Source organism: Pseudophryne corroboree, chromosome 7, assembly GCF_028390025.1.
Source record: "Pseudophryne corroboree isolate aPseCor3 chromosome 7, aPseCor3.hap2, whole genome shotgun sequence".
NCBI lineage: Eukaryota > Metazoa > Chordata > Amphibia > Anura > Myobatrachidae > Pseudophryne > Pseudophryne corroboree.
Genome location: NC_086450.1, coordinates 483,073,036 through 483,098,087, shown reverse-complemented (window position 1 = coordinate 483,098,087; position 25,052 = coordinate 483,073,036). Strand labels below are relative to the sequence as shown.

The window sequence follows — 25,052 nt, the reverse complement described above, 5'->3', positions numbered from 1 at the left end:
ACCTTCCATCTCATCGTCTACAAGTCTGTGAAGTTCTCCGACGTCTTCGTGAGAACCGGCTCTACGGGAAACTATCTAAATGCACCTTTGAAGTTCCCTCTATACCCTTCCTGGGTTATATAATTTCCGGATCGGATCTTCAGATGGACCCGACAAAATTGGAAGCTATTGCCAATTGGTCCATTCCAAATTCTCTCAAGTCTATCCAGCGGTTCCTGGGTTTCGCCAACTACTATAGAAAATTTATTCGAGGATTCTCCACTCTCATCGCTCCTATTACCAACCTGACTCGGAAAGGGGCAGACCATTCCAACTGGTCAGAAGAAGCCTTGGCAGCCTTCCAGAAGATCAAGCTAGCCTTTATGTCTGCTCCAGTGCTGTCTCAGCCAGATGTCAACAGACCGTTCGAGTTGGAGGTAGATGCCTCTACAGTTGGGGTTGGAGCTGTTCTCTCCCAGAAGGGATCCGATGGGAAAGTCCACCCTTGTGGATTTTATTCTCGCAAGTTTCTTCCTGCAGAAGCTAACTACTCCGTGGGAGATCAAGAACTACTGGCGATCAAGCTGGCTCTCGAGGAATGGAGATATCTCCTAGAAGGGGCCAAATATCCGTTTGACATCTACACGGATCATAAAAACCTGCTATATTTAAAGGCAGCTCAGTGCCTTAACCCTCGCCAGTCCAGGTGGGCTATGTTTTTCTCACGTTTTAATTTCAAGCTTCATTTCCGCCCAGGTTCGCAGAATGTGAAAGCCGACGCGTTATCCCGATCCATGGAATCTGAAGAAGGAACATCTGACTCAGTGCCACATTCCATCCTGAGTCCCGTGGTTTTCGCTGCATCTCAAGTCTCCCCAGCTCCTCCTCCTGGTAAGACTTTTGTTTCCCCAGAACTCCGTCCCAAGTTGCTATCTTGGGCCCATCAATCCAAGTTCACTGGTCATCCTGGTGTCCTGAAGACCTTCAAGTTCCTTTCTGCGACATATTGGTGGCCAAAGATGAAAATGGACATCCAGGATTTCGTGGCGTCCTGTCCTAAATGTGTGCAGCACAAGACTCCTCGTCAGTCTCCAGCAGGTCAGTTACAACCATTGTCTGTCCCTAGTCGTCCCTGGTCACACCTGTCCATGGATTTTATCACCGACCTTCCTCCTTCTCAAGGACATAATACCATTTGGGTTGTAGTGGACAGATTCACCAAGATGGCTCATTTTGTTCCTCTCCAGGGTCCCCCTTCTGCCCCGAAACTTGCCCAAATCTTCCTACGGGAGATTTTCCGCTTACATGGTTTACCCTCAGAAATAATATCTGACCGGGGGGTACAGTTTGTAGCGAGGTTTTGGAGGGCCCTCTGTTCTGCCATGCAGGTCAAACTGAAGTTTTCGTCATCATACCATCCTCAGACGAATGGGCAGACAGAGAGGGTTAATCAAGAACTTGAGACTTTTTTAAGATTATATGTTTCATCTTCCCAGGATGACTGGTTCGATCTGCTCCCATGGGCCGAGTTTGCCCACAACTTTCGATACCATACTGCTACTGAAACGACACCATTCTTTGCAGTATATGGGCAACATCCCCGTGTACCTGATTTCCAAGAACTCCCTCATATGGATGTTCCTGCTGCCACTACTGCTCTGACTCAGTTTTCATCTATTTGGAGAAAAATTCACGTTTCTCTCAAAAAGGCCTCCAGTCGGTACAAGTTCTTTGCCGACCGCAAGAGAAGTGCGGTTCCTCATTTGAAACCTGGGGACAAGGTTTGGCTATCAACCCGTAACCTCCGTCTCAGGGTCCCATCCATGAAGTTTGCACCACGCTTCATTGGTCCTTACCCTGTCGAAAGAGTCATCAACCCAGTGGCCTACAAATTGAAGTTACCATCTTCCCTTCGTATACCTAACGCTTTTCATGTTTCTCTCCTCAGACCTCTAGTCCAAAACCGCTTTCAGAATACTCTTCCAGTAGGTCCCAAGGTTCGAACTCAGCGGGGCGTGGAATTCGAGATCAACAAAATTCTGGACTCCCGTTGCCGGTATGGACGTCTCCAGTACCTGGTCGATTGGTCCGGTTATGGCCCAGAGGAGAGAAGTTGGGTGAATTCGTCCGATGTCCATGCTCCTAGGTTGGTCCGTGTCTTCCACAGCACTCATCCCTCCAAGCCACGTGGGTGTTCGGTGTCCACCCCTAAAGGAGGGGGTACTGTCAGGAATCGACTTACCAGGCTGACATCCGTCCGCCGCTGCGGACTTCGTCCTGGCTCCCTGCGGTCACCTGTCACCTGTGCCCCTGCCATGGGACATCGTCGGGGGCCTGGGAACGCTCCTGAGACGGCGGGCGAGTAGCGCGCCGCGTCCCCGCTGGGCCGCGGCGTGGGCGCCGCCATGACAGTCTGCAAACAGCCAGTATACTGCGGCCAATCCGGTGCTTGGCCGCACCCACTTTCCTTCACTCACCCAATCCCTGTGCACCATGGGGTACATAAGAGACTGCAGGATCAGTCTGCAGGCATCCTGGACTTTGTGTCACTCCAGCGACCCATGTGAAAGGATCTGTTCCTGTTCCTCCTGTGTTCCTGGTTCTCTGGTTAAGAACTTGTACTCCTGGTTACTCTGCACAGCTCCGTGGAACTTCAAGGCCCAGCAATACCTGCAACCTGCAAACAAGGCTTCACACTCATCACCACCTTGTGTGCTTCAGCCTGCAGTTGAAGACTGACTCCAGGTGTGTTTCATTCCTCCACCTGTGATACAGCTTGCTGCTGCCAGTGCCTCATCACCTGCACTGTGAAGTCAGACTCCTGCCTCTGCTCAGGTTTGCCATTTCCACCTTGCTGCCTAAGTTTCCTGTTTTAAAACCTGCACTGGTTTCCAAACCAGAACCATTTCACAAGCACTTGTTCTTCTGTTTATATATTACCGGATATTATTTTCTCAAGTCATCTGTCATCCATTGCCATAGACTTTCAGTTATCATACTGAGTGATTGACTTTATTCATCTGTTATTATTGTTTCTGCTACCATTCTGTATTATATCATCTGCCAAATAAAATACCATTGCGCTCATGCGCAGGAACGTTATCCAGCCTCCTCGTTTTCTCCCATCTACCTCCACTGACCCACTAGCGCCCCCTCCGGGGACACAGCCCAAACACAATCTGACATTAAGCAGATTAACCGACAGTTAGAAGTATATTTCCCTGCCGTTGTCAAGTGGAATGAAATTTTCTCCATAAGACAAAACGAAGGGGAAAGTATTTCTAATTATTTCAATCGAACACTGCAAGTAATGGCTAGAAACACTGGGATCACGGACATCAAGACAAATGTAAATCATAGAGAAGTAGCGGTTAAGGTATTAATGAATGGTTTAAAGGAGGTATTGAGAACTAGGGTACAGGCCACCAACCCAAACAGGAGAAATATCTCGGTGGCCGCATTAAGAGAGGCCGCTATTGATCATGATCAGAATATCACCAGATACAGGGAGTCACAAAGTGATAAGTTAATGGCCGCAAGTATACAGGCCGTAACCACAAGACCACTCCAGCATAAGCCCCAAACCCCTGCGAGAAATTCAGATGTGGAAGTCTGTTACAATTGTCATAAAAAGGGACATTTTGCAAGAGATTGTAGATCAAGAGAAATACAAAAGTCATATCAACCCCCTAGACAACAACATAACCATGATATCCAAGGAAGCAGGGAAGTACAGGGAGAGCGGTTTATGGTAATGAGCATCCGAGCGTTTGAGGAGGCATCAAATCAACCAAGACCTCAGGTCATTGACACTTGGAGGAAGCCCAGGGTTTGTTATCTTTGTAAAAGAGAAGGGCATTATGCCAGTAACTGCAACAGCCCACGTAAAGTCAGACCCCCTAGACATGAATATGACTCACCAAATTATAATCAGGGATCAGATAGGAAGAATTTTGGCCCACACTCATGATATATAGTCAGGAAAGGTGATCATTAGGACTGATGGTAAGCCTGAGGTAACAGTTAATAAAATTGGGAGGTCATTCCCTGAAGACACAGGAACGACCGGGTGAAACGTTGTAAATGTACCTGTGAAATGTTTTCTTTCCCCATCTCTGATGTTCACCACAACAGCTCCAACATCACCTGACTATTTGGTCTGTGCAAAAGTCTACCAAACCCCAGCATGACCTACCCACATCAATGTATCCTGGCCAGATACAAAGGGTGGAGTATGGAGGTGCTGGTGGGAGGGACTGCACAAGGATACCATTGGACATGTAGATACAGCCTGATGTTGAACGACAGATCTGACAATGTTTTAAAGTGTTTGAAAAATGTTTTTTTTCCTGTTGTTGTTGTTTATTGTTGATTTATGTGATATATACATATATGAACGGTTCTCTCTCTCTTGTTGTTTTTTTTCCTCTCCCTCTTCTTTCTCATGTTTTCATGTTTTAAAGATGGTATGTCACACATCAGTTAGACAAATGGTAATGAAAGATTTTTGCTCCGTACAGAAAGATCGCTGGTTTGGAAGGAATATTGCATCACCGGAATGTTCGTTTGGAAGACTGAGAGACAGCACCTTTGAGATGACAGCAGAACAAGAAGAACGACAAGACTAGAGAACTAATTATCGTAACAAGTTTCTCTCCCCCTCAAACTGTTTTCCTGTACCCCCATTACAAATTTCTCCTTTTCTCCTCCTGTAAGATGGACTTGCCCCAAGAGACTGTGATACGGATTTTCCTGTTGACCATGATGTTGACCAGAGCAGTCTGTTTCGGTGAGAGTACCAGTGAGGTCGAGAAAGGATCCAGAATGGGTTACTGATGACTGAGACGGAGGTGTAAATTTCCAATAGCAACACACTCACCAAGCAAAGGCGAGTACCGGAAACTATCTAGCAGCCATGTTATTTGTAAACATTGTGAAGGATTGTTAGCTGAAAAGAGAACTGTATCTGTAGGCTCTGTGACAATGTAGTTGAGGATGGGTGCATCAAGAAATGTCAGTCCAGTTTTAATATCCACATGGACCGGCATCCATTGAGTGACTATCACTCCTTAGTGGGTAATGTGTTAAATCAGACAGATTGTTGGGTATGCTCTCAAGAACCTCAAGGCCATAGCAAATCAGGATTAGTACCATTCCCTTTAACGGTAGGGGAGGTACTTGAGCTAAAGGGTGGGAGACCGGTGGACAGGAGGTTTAATATCTCCAGTCCTCCTAGTTTGAAGCTCCACCAATATCATGTGGATAGGTCCCTAATATGTTTTAACATTTCCAATCCCCAAAAGCCGGGAAATTGTGAAGTGTCATGGAGTAACCAAACCATGACCTTTTCATATAGAGCAGATAGAATGCCTACAGATACAGAGCTTATACGCCACATAGCCGGTAAGGAAAAATCTTTCCGATATAGGTATACCCTAGGAAATAGGATCATGAGAGTTGGAGAGGTATCACCAGGATACTGTACACATATCATAAAAACAGATACGTGTACTAGACAGATGGGAGAATTAGGGTTAGGAGGTTTCACATGGAAGATGTGTAATATGGTTATGTCCTACTCCGTCCCATATGTTCTCCCCGATGATGCATATTTCATATGCGGGAGGAAGGCGTATAAGTGGCTTGCCCCAAACTCTGAAGGATTGTGTTATATTGGAAAAGTACTGCCTGAGGTAATGACTGTATCACATGCCAAAATGAAAGATATACACCGTGGTGCCCAAGCTCCTTATACTCACACTCATTACAAGCACGTAGTTAAAAGGCAACTGACAGAAAGGACAGAGCATTCGGCCTCTGACATGATCCACGAATCCACCGGGATTCAGGTTCTACTCGCGTTAGACTTTACTCGCACCGCCAGAGGAGTGTTGAACTATAGATACATATCTGCGCTTGCAAATTTATTAGACAATATCACTGAAATGTATGACGACACTTTTAGGTATACTGGAAGGGAGCTCCAAGCTTATAAAACAGAACTGGTTCAGCATAGGATGGTTCTTACTTATCTCACGGCAGTGACAGGTGGATATTGTGTCACACTGGCAACGCAGTACGGCGTGAAATGCTGCAAATATTACGAATAGTACCGAGGACCCGGTCGAGATCATAGACCAAAAGATGGACGACATTCTCCAATTAAAGTGGGAATTTCGCAGGAGACACAATCTCACCCTTGCTGCTGTGGGAAATGAGCTGACTGGTTGGGTGTCATGGTTGAACCCGCGAAATTGGTTCTCTGGTTTAGGAGAATGGGCTCAAGGAGTTATAATGGATGTAGGGAAGTTTCTTCTATGTATCCTGGGTGTTGTCATAACGATTGGCTTGATATTTAGATGCGTTCAGGCTTTAACGAAGTGTAAACGAAGTACCAGGGTAATGAGTCTAAGAAGTGAGGAAATTGTAATTCCAATGGATTTGATTTATGACCCAAAGATAGAGACAATGATGTGATGAAAATGCGATTCTACGGTCCGTTTCTTTCACCCGTTTCTCCTTTGTCTTTCTCCAAGGTAAAAAGACCCACTTGGAAGAGGAATTTGATGACCCTGTATACAGACAACAGATGGACTAAAGAAGAAGTTTGACAACCTTGTACAAAGACAACAGATGGACTATGCCATAGACCCCCAGTTTCCCTAGAAATTTTAAATTTACGCTAGCCCAACATTTTTTTGTAAGTCTATGGACATTGACAAAGCTTTTTGCATACCGTTAATAGCAAAAGCCCAAAGAAGACTTCAGACAAGACTTCAGACAAGACTTCAGACAAGACTTAAACCAACAAATGCATATTAAACCTCACATAGAATACCAATGCATTTACCATAATTGTTCCTTATCTTCATCTCTACAACCTTCAGGTAATGACACACATAGTCGATAGGGAATACAGGCACAGATATCAGCAATCACATATCCCCCCATTTCATGTATCATCAACTAAAATGTGCTCCCCCATTTTTGTTGCAACTAAAAGCCGAAAAGAGCTCGGTAAAGTTTGACAGCCCATCCACAGACCCTTAGTACGGGATAAGAAGGAATTCAAATGTATACTTCGCAATACCTCGAAGCTTGATTTAAAACACGTACGGCACGATGATACATGACCCCCCAAACATTTATTATTTATTTATTTATTTATTATTTATTAGCAGTTTCTTATATAGCGCAGCATATTCCGTTGCGCTTTACAATTAGAACAATTATAGAACAAAACTGGGCAAAGACAGACACACAGAGGTAGGAAGGCCCTGCTCGCAAGCTTACAATCTATAGGGAAATAGGCATTGATACACAAGGATAGATGCTACCTGTCACATAATGGTTCCCCATGTTTGCTAGGTTCTTAATGGTTTGTATAGGATATGATAACCCAGCAATGTTGGAAGACAAAATGTGAGTTTATGTGGACTGTACAGAGGGGATGTAACTTGATAGGGAAGCTGTGAAGGTTATGTGTGTGGATCTGAAATTTGGTAGGCTTGCCTGAAGAGATGAGTTTTCAGAGAACGTTTAAAGGTTTGGAGACTAGAGGAGAGTCTTATTGTGCATGGGAGTGCATTCCACAGAGTGGGTGAAGCCCGGGTAAAGTCCTGTAATTTTGAGTGGGAACAGGTAATACATGTGGATGAGAGACGCAGATCTTGTGCAGAGCGGAGAGGTCGGGTAGGGAGATATTTTGAGATGAGTGAAGAGATGTATGTTGGTGCAGTTTGGTTAATAGCCTTGTCACATGCTTCTGCTATCTCACTAGGTCATACCCTTTTTTTCACACCTTCTCCTCTCCTCCCCTACCCGACCATGGAAATGTATTTACACATGACATATATTTTTCTCTTTTTGAAATGTTTTAGGAAGTGGCAGTTATTGTTGACTGCCAAAGGGTGGACTGTCAAAGTCAGAAAAATATCACTCCACACGTTGCCATATTTGCACCTCATACATGTCCCCGCTGCGCATGCGTACGCTCTCCCGTGCGTGCGCATACTCGCTGTTGCGTGCACCCGCAGGCGCACGGTATGCGCATTAACGGTAGAGTTTATGCGCGTCTAGCGGGCGACCCAATCGTTACATATTTTTACCATATAATGTATCTTGTAGATTATGGTCCCTTTGATAGAATCTGAAAGTTTAGTTAATGTAGCATGTTCATAAACAAAGAGATCCCTCTTTGTTTGATACGAAGGGTCAGACAGGGGTTATTCAGTGGTGTTTAGTATCCATCGGAAGAGTATTTAATTAGCAATATTCCGGTGTTGGTTTGAAGTGGATTAATCGCTCGTGCGAATAGTTATGGACATAAGAAGTTTATGGACTTTTACTATTATTTGCACTTTATTATCCATGCGGCGGAAAACCTAGTTTCCCACCCACCTGAGCAGTTGGAAATAGTCACAGCCCACCTGTATGAATCAACCTATGACCTTTTGTTATAATGCGAAGACGAATTCCTGTGTCCAATGAACAATGAGATTGTAGGGACCATTGTATTGTATTGTGTGTGGTGTATATATAGACAAGCCGATCTGATCCAGCTCCACTCTACTCTCTTCAACGGTTCTCATCACTGATAATTGGGAGCTGGATATTCAGAAAGGCGCATGCGGTTGTTCCCCTCGTGTGTAAGTTTCTCCGCAATCATATTGTCTTTATTGTTATCGTGAGCCATATCTCTCTCTCTCTCCTCTCCTCTTTCTCTCTCTTTTCTCTTAAGTGTTATTGTACCGTTATTGTATTTTAAGTGTAGTTATCTGGTTAGGTAGTCTATGTTATATTGGTAGTGTATGACTTGTATTGTATTATTCTTTTGCAAATAGAACGTTCACATAAGGTGTTAGAACCTAAGACCGGCATCTGTGTATTCATTATATTTCTAAGTATGCTCAGAGCGTCAGAGACGCTCGTACAGCTTTCAAGTTAATAAGGTTACACTGTGTTGCATTTACACCCTATCACTACACTAATGTTTACTGCATAAATACATTGTTTATGGTATAGCTATAAAGGTTTAACATCGTGAGCGTCAGCGCCGCTGGTGATCTCCTCGTGGTCCCGAGCGTCCGCTACGCTAATAGCGTATCATTACGTTAGTCGGCAGCCTATAGCGTGCCTGCCTGTGATCTCTTGGCCGTGAGCGAATGTGATGCTCGAGCGTCTCGACCACGACTAAGCGATTGTTACGCAACGTGCGTACCCTTACGGTATTCCATACGCCAGTAGCGTACTGTGTTCTTTGACCTTTTAAAGGGTTTTAAGTAAGATAAATATTAGGCTTTATCAGAACGCGTTTTGGCAAAACCTCACCCAATTTTTTTTTTTCGGATTCGGGTGTGTTTTTGATAAGGTTTTTTTTTTCAAAAAACCCTAAAAAAACAGCTTAAATCATAGAATTTGGGTGTCATTTTGATCCCAAAGTATTATTAACCTCAATAACCATTATTTCCACTCATTTTCAGTCTATTCTGAACACCTCACACCTCACAATATTATTTTTAGTCCTAAAATTTGCACCGAGGTCGCTGGATGACTAAGCTCAGCGACCCAAGTGGCCGACACAAACACCTGGCCCATCTAGGAGTGGCACTGCAGTGTCACGCAGGATGGCCCTTCCAAAAAACACTCCCCAAACAGCACATGACGCAAAGAAAAAAAGAGGCACAATGAGGTAGCTGTGTGAGTAAGCTAAGCGACCCTAGTGGCCGACACAAACACCTGGCCCATCTAGGAGTGGCACTGCAGTGTCACGCAGGATGGCCCTTCAAAAAACACTCCCCAAACAGCACATGACGCAAAGAAAAAAAGAGGCGCAATGAGGTAGCTGTGTGAGTAAGCTAAGTGACCCTAGTGGCCGACACAAACACCTGGCCCATCTAGGAGTGGCACTGCAGTGTCACGCAGGATGGCCCTTCAAAAAACTACTCCCCAGTCCCCAAACAGCACATGACGCAAAGAAAAAAAGATGCGCAATGAGGTAGCTGTGTGAGTAAGCTAAGCGACCCTAGTGCTGACACAAACACCTGGCCCATCTAGGAGTGTCACTGCAGTGTCACGCAGGATGGCCCTTCAAAAAACACTCCCCAAACAGCACATGATGCAAAGAAAAAAAGAGGCGCAATGAGGTAGCTGTGTGAGTAAGCTAAGCGACCCTAGTGGCCGACACAAACACCTGGCCCATCTAGGAGTGGCACTGCAGTGTCACGCAGGATGGCCCTTCAAAAAACACTCCCCAAACAGCACATGACGCAAAGAAAAAAAGAGGCGCAATGAGGTAGCTCTGTGACTAAGATAAGCGACCCAAGTGGCCGACACAAACACCTGGCCCATCCAGGAGTGGCACTGCAGTGTCACGCAGGATGGCCCTTCAAAAAACACTCCCCAAACAGCACATGACGCAAAGAAAAAAAGAGGCGCAATGAGGTAGCTGTGTGAGTAAGCTAAGCGACCCTAGTGGCCGACACAAACACCTGGCCCATCTAGGAGTGGCACTGCAGTGTCACGCAGGGTGGCCCTTCAAAAAACTACTCCCCAAACAGCACATGACGCAAAGAAAAAAAGAGGCGCAATGAGGTAGCTCTGTGACTAAGATAAGCGACCCAAGTTGCCGACACAAACACCTGGCCCATCTAGGAGTGGCACTGCAGTGTCAGACAGGATGGCACTTCAAAAAAATTGTCCCCAAACAGCACATGATGCAAAGAAATATTAAAGAAAAAAGAGGTGCAAGATGGAATTGTCCTTGGACCCTCCCACCCACCCTTATGTTGTATAAACAGGACATGCACACTTTAACCAACCCATCATTTCAGTGACAGGGTCTGCCACACGACTGTGACTGAAATGACGGGTTGGTTTGGACCCCCACCAAAAAAGAAGCAATTAATCTCTCCTTGCACAAACTGGCTCTACAGAGGCAAGATGTCCACCTCATCATCATCCTCCGATATATCACCGAGTACATCCCCCTCCTCACAGATTATCAATTCGTCCCCACTGGAATCCACCATCTCAGCTCCCTGTGTACTTTGTGGAGGCAATTGCTGCTGGTCAATGTCTCCACAGAGGAATTGATTATAATTCATTTTAATGAACATCATCTTCTCCACATTTTCTGGATGTAACCTCGTACGCCGATTGCTGACAAGGTGAGCGGCGGCACTAAACACTCTTTCGGAGTACACACTTGTGGGAGGGCAACTTAGGTAGAATAAAGCCAGTTTGTGCAAGGGCCTCCAAATTGCCTCTTTTTCCTGCCAGTGGCCCTCATTCCGAGTTGATCGCTCGGTATTTTTCATCGCATCGCAGTGAAAAACCGCTTAGAGCGCATGCGCAATGTTCGCACTGCGACTGCGCCAAGTAATTTAACAATGAAGATAGTATTTTTACTCACGGCTTTTTCTTCGCTCCGGCGATCGTAGTGTGATTGACAGGAAATGGGTGTTACTGGGCGGAAACACGGCGTTTTATGGGCGTGTGGCTGAAAACGGTACCGTTTCCGAAAAAAACGCAGGAGTGGCCGGAGAAAAGGGGGCGAACGCTGGGAGTGTTTGTGACGTCAAACCAGGAACGACAAGCACTGAACTGATCGCAGATGCCGAGTAAGGTTGAAGCTACTCTAAAACTGCTAAGTAGTTTGTAATCGCAATATTGCGAATACATCGTTCGCAATTTTAAGAAGCTAAGATACACTCCCAGTAGGCGGCGGCTTAGCGTGTGTAACTCTGCTAAATTCGCCTTGCGACCGATCAACTCGGAATGAGGGCCAGTATACGTACGGACTGTCTGACGTGCCTACTTGGATGCGGTCACTCATATAATCCTCCACCATTCTTTCAATGGTGAGAGAATCATATGAAGTGACAGTAGACGACATGTCAGTAATCGTTGGCAGGTCCTTTAGTCCGGACCAGATGTCAGCACTCCCTCCAGACTGCCCTGCATCACCGCCAGCGGGTGGGCTCGGAATTCTTAGCCTCTTCCTTGCACCCCCAGTTGCGGGAGAATGTGAAGGAGGAGATGTTGACGGGTCACGTTCTGCTTGACTTGACAATTTTCTCACCAGCAGGTCTTTGAACCCCTGCAAACTTGTGTCTGCCTTAAAGAGAGATATAACGTAGGTTTTAAATCTAGGATCGAGCACGGTGGCCAAAATGTAGTGCTCTGATTTCAACAGATTGACCACCCATGAATTCTGGTTAAGCGAATGAAGGGCTCCATCCACAAGTCCCACATGCCTAGCAAAATCGCTCTGTTTTAGCTCCTCCTTCAATGCCTCAAGCTTCTTCTGCAAAAGCCTAATGAGGGGAATGACCTGACTCAGGCTGGCAGTGTCTGAACTGACTTCACACGTGGCAAGTTCAAAGGGCAGCAGAACCTTGCACAACATTGAAATCATTCTCCACTGCGCTTGAGTCAGGTGCATTCCCCCTCCTTTGCCTATATCATGGGCAGATGTATAGGCTTGAATGGCCTTTTGCTGCTCCTCCATCCTCTGAAGCATATAGAGGGTTGAATTCCACCTCGTTACCACCTCTTGCTTCAGATGATGGCAGGGCAGGTTTAGGTTTTTTTGGTGGTGCTCCAGTCTTCTGTACGCGGTGCCTGCACGCCAAAAGTGGCCCGCAATTCTTCTGGCCACCAACAGCATCTCTTGCACGCCCCTGTCGTTTTTTAAATAATTCTGCTCCACCAAATTCAAGGTATGTGCAAAACATGGGACGTGCTGGAATTTGCCCAGATGTAATGCGCGCACAATGGCCCTCATTCCGAGTTGATCGGTCGCAATGCGAATGTAGCAGAGTTACACACGCTAAGCCGCCGCCTACTGGGAGTGTATCTTAGCATCTTAAAAGTGCGACCGAAGTAATCGCAATATTGCGATCACAAACCTCGTAGCAGTTTTAGAGTAGCTTCAGACTTACTCTGCCTGTGCGATCAGTTCAGTGCTTGTTGTTCCTGGTTGACGTCACAAACACACCCAGCGTTCGCCCAGGCACTCCCACCGTTTCTCCTGCCACTCCTGCGTTTTTTCCGGAAACGGTAGCGTTTTCAACCACACGCCCCTAAAACGCCGTGCTTCCGCCCAGTAACACCCATTTCCTGTCAATCACATTACGATCGCCGGAGCGATGGAAAAGCCGTGAGTAAAATTACTTTCTTCATAGCAAAGTTACTTGGCGCAGTCGCAGTGCGAACATTGCGCATGCGTACTAAGCGGATTTTCACTGCGATGCGATGAAAAAGAACGAGCGAACAACTCGGAATGAGGGCCAATATTGCTGGCGTTGTCCGATGCCACAAATCCCCAGGAGAGTCCAATTGGGGTAAGCCATTCTGCGATGATCTTCCTCAGTTGCCGTAAGAGGTTTTCAGCTGTGTGCGTATTCTGGAAAGCGGTGATACAAAGCTTAGCCTGCCTAGGAACGAGTTGGCGTTTGCGTGTTGCTGCTACTGGTGCCGCCGCTGCTGTTCTTGCAGCGGGAGGCAATACATCTACCCAGTGGGCTGTCACAGTCATATAGTCCTGAGTCTGCCTGGTCCACTTGTCCACATGTCCGTGGTTAAGTGGACATTGGGTACAACTGCATTTTTTAGGACACTGTGGAGTCTTTTTCTGACGTCCGTGTACATTCTCGGTATCGCCTGCCTAGAGAAGTGGAACCTAGATGGTATTTGGTAACGAGGGCACACTGCCTCAAGAAATTGTCTAGTTCCCTGTGAACTAACGGCGGATACTGGACGCACGTCTAACACCAACATAGTTGTCAAGGCCTCAGTTATCCGCTTTGCAGCAGGATGACTGCTGTGATATTTCATCTTCCTCGCAAAGGACTGTTGGACAGTCAATTGCTTACTGGAAGTAGTACAAGTGGTCTTCCGACTTCCCCTCTGGGATGCCGATTGACTCCCAGCAGCAACAACAGCAGCGCCAGCGGCAGTAGGCGTTACACTCAAGGATGCATCGGAGGAATCCCAGGCAGGAGAGGACTTGGCAGACTTGCCAGTGACATGGCCTGCAGGACTATTGGCTTTCCTGGGTAAGGAGGAAATTGACACTGAGGGAGTTGGTGGTGTGGTTTGCGCGAGCTTGGTTACAAGAGGAATGGATTTACTGGTCAGTGGACTGCTTCCGCTGTCGCCCAAAGTTTTTGAACTTGTCACTGACTTATTATGAATGCGCTGCAGGTGACGTATAATGGAGGATGTTCCGAGGTGGTTAACGTCCTTACCCCTACTTATTACAGCTTGACAAAGGCAACACATGGCTTGACACCTGTTGTCCGCATTTCTGTTGAAATAATTCCACACTGAAGAGATGATTTTTTTGGTATTTTCACCAGGCATGTCAATGGCCATATTCCTCCCACGTACAACAGGTGTCTCCCCGGGTGCCTGACTTAAACAAACCACCTCACCATCAGAATCCTCCTTGTCAATTTCCTCCCCAGCGCCAGCAACACGCATATCCTCATCCTGGTGTACTTCAACACTGACATCTTCAATTTCACTATCAGGAACTGGACTGCGGGTGCTCCTTTCAACACTTGCAGGGGGCGTGCAAATGGTGGAAGGCGCAAGCTCTTCCCGTCCAGTGTTGGGAAGGTCAGGCATCGCAACCGACACAATTGGACTCTCCTTTGGGATTTGTGATTTCGAAGAACGCACAGTTCTTTGCTGTGCTTTTGCCGCAAGTCTTTTCTTTTTTCTAGCGAGAGAATGAGTGCTCCCATCCTCATGTGAAGCTGAACCACTAGCCATGAACATAGGCCAGGGCCTCAGCCGTTCCTTGCCACTCCGTGTCGTAAATGGCATATTGGCAAGTTTACGCTTCTCCTCAGACGCTTTTAATTTTGATTTTTGGGTAATTTTTTTACTGATCTTTTATGTTTTGGATTTTACATGCTCTGTACTATGACATTGGGCATCGGCCTTGGCAGACGACGTTGATGGCATTTCATCGTCTCGGCCATGACTAGTGGCAGCAGCTTCAGCACGAGGTGGAAGTGGATCTTGATCTTTCCCTATTTTTTTAACCTCCACATTTTTGTCCTCCATATTTTAATGCGCACAACTAAAAGGCACCACAGGTATACAATGTAGATGGATGGACAGTATAGTATTACTTATACTTATGGACGACGAGTGCACTGATGACACAGAGGTAGGTACAGCCATGGCCTACCGTACTGCTGCTTAGTGCTTATATATAAATATAATATACTGTGTGCATAACGGACCTGGTGGACAGTGTCAGCAGACTGCTAAACTAGTATGAAGAAAGAACAAAAAACCACCACAGGTATACAATGTAGATGGATGGATAGTATAGTATTACTTATACTTATGGACGACGAGTGACGACACAGAGGTAGGTACAGCCGTGGCCTACCGTACTGCTGCTTAGTGCTTATATATAAATATAATATACTGTATAACGGACCTGGTGGACAGTGTCAGCAGACTGCTAAACTAGCATGAAGAAAAAAAAAACCCACCACAGGTATACAATGTAGATGGATGGATAGTATAGTATTACTTATACTTATGGACGATGAGTGCACTGACGACACAGAGGTAGGTACAGCCGTGGCCTACCGTACTGCTGCTTAGTTCTTATATATAAATATAATATACTGCGTGTATAACGGACCTGGTGGACAGTGTCAGCAGACTGCTAAACAAACTAGCATAAAGAAAGAAAAAAAAAAAAACACCACAGTGTTTTTCACGCAGACAAACGTATACTGGACTGGTGGTCACTGTCAGCAAAACTGTGCACTGTACTGCTGCTATAACTGCTCCCCAGTCCCCACAATTAGGCAGTGTGAGCAGTGCACTCAGCACAGATATATCATGCAGCAGTGCAGCACACTGAGTGAGCACAGATATGGTGGAGCGTTTTTTTTTCAGGCAGAGAAACAACGGATTAAACTCAAAACCCTGCACTGTACTCCCTAACAGCTGCTCCCGTCCCCAATCCTCCCCACAATTATAACTAACTAAGTTCTAATATAATACAACGGACTCGGAGAGGACGCCAGCCACGTCCTCTCCCTATCAATCTCAATGCACGTGTGAAAATGGCGGCGACGCGCGGCTCCTTATATAGAATCCGAGTCTCGCGAGAATCCGACAGCGTGATGATGACGTTCGGGCGCGCTCGGGTTAACCGAGCAAGGCGGGAGGATCTGAGTCGCTCGGACCCGTGTAAAAAAAAGGTGAAGTTCGGGCGGGTTCGGATTCCGAGGAACCGAACCCGCTCATCACTAGTGTTGTCATTAAGTATACTATCCATCTACATTCTATTCCTGTGGTGCATTTTAGTTTTGCAGTTTGCCGACACAGTGACCACCAGTATACTTTATATAGCAGTACGATATGGAAGGCCACTGCTGTGCCTACCTCTATGTCGTCATTAAGTATACTATCCATCTACATTCTATACCTGTGGTGCATTTTAGTTTTGCAGTTTGCTGACACATTGACCACCAGTATATATACAGCGACCTTGGTGCACCTCTTTTTTTCTTTGCATTATGTGCTGTTTGTGGTCAATTTTTTTGAAGTGCCATCCTGCCTGACACTGCAGTGCCACTCTTAGATGGGCCAGGTGTTTGTGTCGGCCACTTGTGTCGCTTAGCTTAGTCACACAGCGACCTTGGTGCGCCTCTTTTTTTCTTTGCATCATGTGCTGTTTGGGGACTATTTTTTTGAAGTGCCACCCTGCCTGACACTGCAGTGCCACTCCTAGATGGGCCAGGTGTTTGTGTCGGCCACTTGTGTCGCTTAGCTTAGCCATCCAGCGACCTTGGTGCGCCTCTTTTTTTCTTTGCATCATGTGCTGTTTGGGGGACTATTTTTTTGAAGTACCATCCTGCCTGACACTGCAGTGCCATTCCTAGATTGGCCAGGTGTTTGTGTCGGCCACTTGTGTCGCTTAGCTTAGCCATCCAGCGACCTCGGTGCAAATTGTAGGACTAAAAATAATATTGTGAGGTGTTCAGAATAGACTGGAAATGAGTGGAAATTATGGTAATTGAGATCAAAATGACCCCCAAATTCTATGAGTGAAGCTGTTTTTTAGGGTTTTTTGAAAAAAAAAACACCCGAATCCAAAACACATCCGAATCCGACAAAAAAAATTTCGGTGAGGTTTTGCTAAAACGCGTCCGAATCCAAAACACAGCCGCAGAACCGAACCCAAAACCAAAACACAAAACCCGAAAAATGCCCGGTGCACACCACTAGATAATAATAAAAATAATAGTCTCAATTATAAAGTTATTTGTACATTTAGCAATATGTTTTAATTACAGAATATAACAAGATAAATCGCTGTAATTTCAAGTGTAAATCCCTGTAAATGTACAGAAGTAATAATTTTTGTCTTATTAAATGACCTTTATTGTTTTCTATATAAGTACATTTCCTGCATGATGTCCCTTTATGTATTATCTGTGTCTCTTAGTGTCACTGAGCCTGTAGCTATAATGTGAGTGACAGCTCAGCCTCGCCCTGTGTGCAGAATGTGACCCCCCCTTGGTGTCTGAGTGTCAGAGACTTTCACTTTCATTTCTCTTTCCTGCTGCAGCGATGGCGTCTGCTGATCTGAGACGGGAGCTGGACTGTTCCATCTGCCTGAGCATTTATACAGATCCTGTCACCCTGAGATGTGGCCACAACTTCTGCCGGGTCTGTATTGATCGTGTGCTGGATACACAGGAGGGGGCTGGAGTTTATACCTGTCCTGACTGCAGAGCAGAGTGTCAGGAGCGTCCTGCACTGATACGGAACATAACGCTATGTAACATAGTGGGGAGTTTCCTGTCTACTCGGCCAGATCAGGAGGAGACTGGGATCTTCTGCACTTACTGTGTGGACTCTCCTGTACGTGCAGCAAAATCCTGTCTGCTGTGTGAGGCTTCTCTGTGTGATAAACACCTGAGAGTACACAGCAAGTCACCAGAGCACGTCTTATGTGATCCCACCACTGCCCTGGGGAACAGGAAATGCTCCGTCCATAAGGAGATCTACAAGTATTACTGCACTGAGGACGCTGCCTGTATCTGTGTGTCCTGCTGTATGATCGGGGAACACAGAGGACATCAGATGGAATCACTGGATGAGGCCTCTGAGAAGAAGAAGGTGAAACTGAGGAAAGTTCTGCAGAAACTGACCACAAAGAGAGCGGAGGCTGAGAAAAGAGTCCAGAGTCTGCTGGAGCGCAGGAGAGAAGACCAGGGAAAAGCAGCTGGTGTAATAGAGACAGTCACTGCCCTGTTTAGAGACATCAGGGGACAGCTGGAAGACCTGGAGAATAGAGTCCTGAGTGAGATCTCTAGGCAGGAAGAACGTGTTTCACTCTCAATCTCTGATCTGTTCCAGCAGCTGGAAATAAAGAAGGACGAGCTGTCCAGGAAGATGCGTCACATTGAGGAGCTGTGTAACATGTCTGACTCAGTGACTGTCTTACAGGAGCCAGACACAGGGGACTTGTGTGATACTGAGGACACAGAGAGACATGATAACCAGGTCCGTGGTGCAGGAGATCTGGATGTGGGTCTCGTCTCAGGGACATTACACACATTATTTGATATAATAACAGGTATAAATACAGGGATCTATGTGCAGGAACCTACAGACCTATTACTGGATGTAACCACAGCTGCTAATAATATACAGATCTCAGGTGACAGGAAAACTGCATTCTGGTCACCAAACCAGAATCACCCAGTAACACCAGAGAGATTTCATGGTAATCAGGTAATAAGCAGCAGGACATTCTCCTCAGGGCGACATTACTGGGAGGTGGATGTCAGTAAGTCAGTGTGGTGGAGGGTGGGGATGTGTTACCCCAGTATAGACAGGAGAGGATATCATTCAGTCATTGGAGATAATAAGAAGTCCTGGGGTGTGTGCAGGTATAGTAATCAGTACTATGTGATACATGACAGTACAGTGATCCGGTTACCTGACAAAATCCCATGTGGCAGAGTGAGGGTATATCTGGATTATGGGGCAGGACAGCTGTCCTTTTATTCTCTGTGTGACCCCATCAGACACTTACACACCTACTCTGCCGCCCTCACTGAGCCCCTCCGTGCTGCATTATGGGTAGAGAACGGGTGTATAACTATATGTGGGGGAGTCAGGAGCTTTGAGAAATTACCATAAAGAATCTGCCTAGAGACTGGTGACATCACAGGGAGGGGAATATGATTGGGGGAACATTCAGCCAATAGAATGATGTATTGAGTGGAGCTACAGCTGAGCCCCTCCCCCTGTGTAACCATGTGACCAGTGTGTGGGTGTGTTCCCATGTTGGTGTGGTATGCTGGGTACACACTGACAGATATATCACCCACCCAGCTGTGATGTCATCACCGACATATCGAACGGCCAATTGGTCAGTCAGTATACTGTAGCTTACCTTATTGGCTGCTCTGTCGGTGCAATGGTGTGTCGGCAGACATGTCGCTGAGGTGTGTACCCAGCCTTAGAGACTGTCATTATAAATATATACATATACATCTCTGTGCGATTTCTCCACCTCTGACTCACTGACAGCTGTGATTGGCTGCAATATCTGTCTGTCAGCCAGTCAGTGCTACGCTTGCTCCTATTGGCTGTATTGGGATGATGTCTCCTCCTGCTGGTAATTGTAGTCCAAAGCTATGGGCCTGATTCATGTTTGTATATATAGCCCTAGGAAAGTGTTAATACTAAAATAAATAAATAAATATATGTGTAATTTCTGAGGTGAAGCCTACTTAATATACATATATAACTTTGGATGAAAGCACTGATTGGTTGGAGCGGCTAAACCAACAATTGGCCATATATAAAAGAGACCTTCTACAATTTAAGAAAGAAAAATTGCTCAAAGTTGAAGGTGACTACGAGAAACACACTGTTTATAAATGGCTGTCAGGAAATCCCTCACAAGGACGTAACCCACCTTTTTTTAGGAGGAATAAACAACAATATAAACGTAACATCTCCCGCTTTGAGACTGATTCTTCTAATGATTACAACAGCTCTAATAGTGAACAGGATAAATCTGACACGGCTTCAGCCCCTTTAGGGACTTGCCCCAGGGTCACCAAAGACAATCCTCCAGAAAGTCAAAAAGGAAATACACGCGTAGGGGTCACCAGTCAAAAAGGCAAGGGCAGAGTAGGCCACCACCCTCTGTCCAGAAAAACTTGATTTTCAATTTTTCTTCGTATGAATTATTGGATGGTGAAGTCAGCCTCTTATCAAAGGGTTTGTCTTTCGTTCCCACCTCACATTTTGACAGTTTTATTTGGGGGTCTGAAAAATATGAGTTAGCTAGAAGTCTTAGCCTCAAAGAACACTTTGGTTCTAATGATGTCATAACGGATGGCCAGATACCATCATAGTTGAAGAAGTTCTGTCCGCGATCCCATTATGATCCATTATCCACCAATTCTACTATCAAGACCTACCTACGATTGTTAGATGAGGAAGTGTGTTCTTCTATCAGGAATTCTAATAGCTTTCATCCGAATCTCACTCAAGTGGAATGACAAGCGCTTAAAACTCTAGCAAATAACAAAGAATGATTATCCGTCAGGCGAGCAAATGAGGGGCTATTGTCCTTCAGGACTATCATGATTACCACCAAGAGGCTTTACGCCAGTTGTCAGACACATCAGTTTACATTAAACTAGCTAAAGATCCTACTAAAAGTTGTAGAAAGGAATTGTACAATCTCTTGCTATCTGCCCTGGACACAGGATTAATAACAGAGGAATTGAAAGATGTGTTATACCCAGCCTTTCCCATCATGCCAATTTTCTTTACAATCCCAAAGGTACACAAGGGTTTGGATCCTCCCCCGGGGCGTCCTATAGTATCAGCGCAAGGTTCGTTATTCCAACCGGTCGCCACGTACCTGGATTCCATCCTGCAACCCTTAATTCAGAGTGAAGCGACATTCCTTTTGGACACTACCACCTTTCTAAGGAAGTTGCAGACTGTTCCTATATTTGATAACGATTGTTGGCTGGTTGGTATAGACGTTAAAAATTTATACACTTCAATTCCTCACAGGTTTGGTTTACACACCTTACGTAATTTCCTAGAATCTAAAAGTATTTTTACTGGTGACAAAATTAACAATATTTTACAGCTGTTTGAACTTATTCTGCATAATATTTTTTTCTCTATGAAAATTACATTTACTTGCAGGTACAGGGCTGTGCCATGGGCAGTTCCATTGCACCGTCCTATGACAACATAGTAATGTTCTTTGTTGAACAGTTGCTGTTTTTTGCTGAGGGTGAGATCAGGGATCATATCGCCCTATTTTTAAGGTATATAGATGACCTTTTTGTGATTTGGAGGGGTGATATTGATATACTTCGATCTTTGCTTGAGACACATAATGCGACTGATCACCCCATCAAATTTACTTACATTTTAAGTAGAGAAACACTTGATTTTCTTGATGTACACATTTCTATTGTTGACCAGGTTATTCATACTAGTCTGTTTTCGAAGGTCACAGATAGGAACACTTTATTGAAAGCACAAAGTTGCCACCCAAGGGCCCTTATTAATGGGCTTCCCTATTCTCAAATGCTGAGAGTCTTTCGTATTAACAGTGACCCTGGCAAGGCCATTGAACAGATAGATGCGATGGTTCAAAAGTTTTTGGAAGGTGGCTATAGTGCCAGTTCTTTGGCCATTTGTAAACAAAAGGTGTTATCTTTAAATAGGGACACACTCGTGAATAGTTCCACATCCGCTAGTAGCACACGTTCTAAAGTGCTACCGTGGGTGAATAAGTTTAATGTGGCATCACCAGCCATCATTGAAACTGCAAAAACATTATGGCCAATGATTCAGAGCGACCCTAAGCTTAATTTAAAAGATCATAGACTCATGCCCTGTTATGCACGAGGCCGTAATTTAAAAGATTTCCTGGTTAAAACAGATACCACAAGGACACCTTTGAAGCAGACTACATTTTTGAGTAATACACGTGTGGGTTGCTTTAAGTGTACCTGCACGACGTGCCAGTTTATGCTCACAGGTGATTCGTTTAGTCACCCCCATTTTGGGAAATTATACATAATTTTACATTATTTTACTTGCAATTCTTCTTTTGTGGTGTACCAAATCATTTGCCCCTGTGGGCTTTGCTACATCGGTAAGACCGAGTCTAAGTTTAAGGAGCGTATGGGCAATCATAGAGCTGCCATATGGGCAGCATTAGTGTCGGGTACAAGCGACCAACCGGTCGCACGCCACTTTGCAGAGGCCAGGCACTCCTTATCAAGCCTTAGGTATAGAATGATAGATACTGTCCCGTTAAATAGACGAGGTGGAAATCGTTCATTGCAGTTATTAAGGTGTGAAGCGCGATGGATTCATCGTTTGAATGTTATTCATCCCAAAGGGTTAAATGATATTATTTCTTATGCAGCCTTGCGTTAACACATTTTAGCTGGACTTGCATCTCAGAGTTCTTGCTAGTTCTAGAATTAGGCTATTATTGTCTTAGTATGGTGTAAGCAACGTTATCTATTATGTGTCATTATTAACTAAGAATGAACTATGCAGCTGTTCTCTGTGTCTTTCCTGTAGCCACAATGATTCTGTTTTTCTTCTCTGAATTCATTGTACATTGTTTGTGTTACTATTTTAATTACCGTAGCTGTAACACACTATTTTGGATGGTGAACGGTTAAGTTTTTTGCACAGGTGTACGGTCAAATTGGGATGACGTCACCAATCAGCGCAGCGGCGGGGAGGGTGTGTGGTCCCGGCCCTGACGCCAGCATTTCACTGGGGGTGGACATGTTTATAAGGTATGTTGTGCTTTTATTCTGTATCCTGATGACAATATGTAAATATTGAAACGTTGATGCAAAATTGACCACGGCTGTGAGTTTCCGTTATTTGGTATGAGTGCCGCACCTCTGCAAATTATATATATATATATATATATATATATATATACATATATATATATATATATATATATATATATACATGGTTGTGCATGTTAAGATGCATTTATATTCAGTTACTATTGTGCAGGGACAGTTGGGAGGTCTGCTTTCAGGTTACACAGGGTGTGCTTATCCTTTTTCTTACTTTAACCACTTAACTGACAAGAACCGGGGGGCAATTAAACGTTGGCTATCATTGACAGAGCTGGCCCTAACCAATATGATGCCCTAGGCAATATTTTGGCTGGTGCCCCCTAGCACCACTGCTAGTTCCGCCTCTGACCCTGCACCCCTTTCCCAGAACCATCGCCCCCCCCCCCCCCCCCACACCCATAGCAGTCCTTTTTTTTTTCTACCCCCTGTAATTTAAATAAGAACAGTGTGCACATTCGGCACACAGCCCAAAAAGGTATGTGTTTTTGCTGGCAAAGGGCATGTTACCCCCAATTCAAATTATGCCTCACAGTAGTGCAACCTTTTTCACAATTTATCATGCGATAGTGTCCCTTGTTCACATTACATTGCCTGACAACCCATGATATTTATGATCCATTTCAATCAGGATTCAGGAGAAGACATAGCACTGAAACAGCCCTGGTGTGTGTGTTAAATGATCTTCTGATGGCAAAAGACAGAGGTGACTGTTCAATATTAATCCTTCTGGATCTCTCGGCAGCATTTGATACCGTGGACCATGGGCTTCTGATTGAGCGACTGATACATTTCTGTGGTCAGGATGGCACAGTCCTAAGCTGGTTCAAATCATTTCTCACAGGCAGGTCACAGAGAGTATCATCTGGATTATACTCATCACCACCAGTGCCATTGCCATGTGGTGTCCCACAAGGTGCTATACTATCGCCCATGCTTTTTGCAGTATACATGCTCCCATTGGGCGAAATAATCAGGCGCCGTGGCCTCGTCTACCACTGCTATGCAGATGATACACAACTGTACTTGTCCTTTGCTCCGGGCACTGATAACCCAATAGCAACCCTAAATGGCTGTCTAGCTGAACTACAGGAGTGGATGAGCGCCAGTTGGCTGCGACTGAACCCGGATAAAACAGAGGTCCTTTTGATACGACCGCAACATCAAAGGACAAGACTGCAGCATAGCCAACCAACTGGACTTACACTGGGGGATTCAGAATTACAGACCAACGCCAAGTGTGCGGAATCTTGGCGTTGTCCTGGATGGTGGCTTGACACTTAAACATCAGATATCAGCTACAATCAAATCCTCATTCTTTCACCTGAGGAACATAGCCAGAATCAAGCACTTAATTCCCTCAGATGACATGCCAAAAGTCATACATGCATTTGTATCATCTCGTTTAGACTACTGTAATGCCCTCTACCTTGGTCTACCAGCAAAAGAATTGCAACGCTTACAGCTGGTGCAAAACACAGCTGCCAGGCTATTAACAAACCAGCCCCGTTCTAGCCACATAACACCCATCCTCTACTCCCTTCACTGGCTGCCTGTAAGATGGCGAATCATCTTCAAGATTGGTTTACTGAGTTTCAAAGCATTACATGACCAAGGCCCAAGGTACCTGAAACAGCTTCTGACCCCATACTGCCCCACTCGATTACTGCGATCTGTAGATGAAGGACTTTTAGCAGTACCTAGAATCTACCGTAATTCATCTGGGGGTCGAGCTTTTAGTCATGCGGCTCCGACTCTATGGAACTCACTTCCCCGCAAAGTGCGAGAGGCCCCAACTATAGAATCCTTCAAAAGTAGACTCAAGACTTTTCTGTTTACTAAAGCATTTCCATAGTGTCCCTTTTAGTATCTTCATGCTTCTGTATTTTATGAAAATGTACTTCATTATTTTCTGTACTATATTATGCTATGTATCTGTTAAGCGCCTTGAGTCCTATTGGAGAAAGAGCGCTATATAAATAAAATTATTATTATTATTATTATTATTATTATTACATCACACAGTAGTACCACTTTACCTTATATACATTACTCCTCACAGTAGTGTCCCTCATTCACATAACATCATACTGAAATGTTCCTTATTCACATTACACCATACCATATTGCTCTTTA

At 45.1% G+C, this 25,052-nt stretch overlaps 1 protein-coding gene across 1 annotated transcript; it reads left to right on the top strand.

Moving 5' to 3' along the window:
• The first annotated feature begins 17,595 nt into the window (after positions 1 to 17,595).
• LOC134945646 (E3 ubiquitin-protein ligase Midline-1-like) lies at positions 17,596 to 22,909 on the top strand. Its single transcript, XM_063935077.1, has one exon. It carries the CDS (start codon positions 17,596 to 17,598, stop codon positions 19,174 to 19,176), a length of 1,581 nt encoding a protein of 526 aa, XP_063791147.1. The 3' UTR covers positions 19,177 to 22,909.
• Positions 22,910 to 25,052: the final 2,143 nt, after the last annotated feature.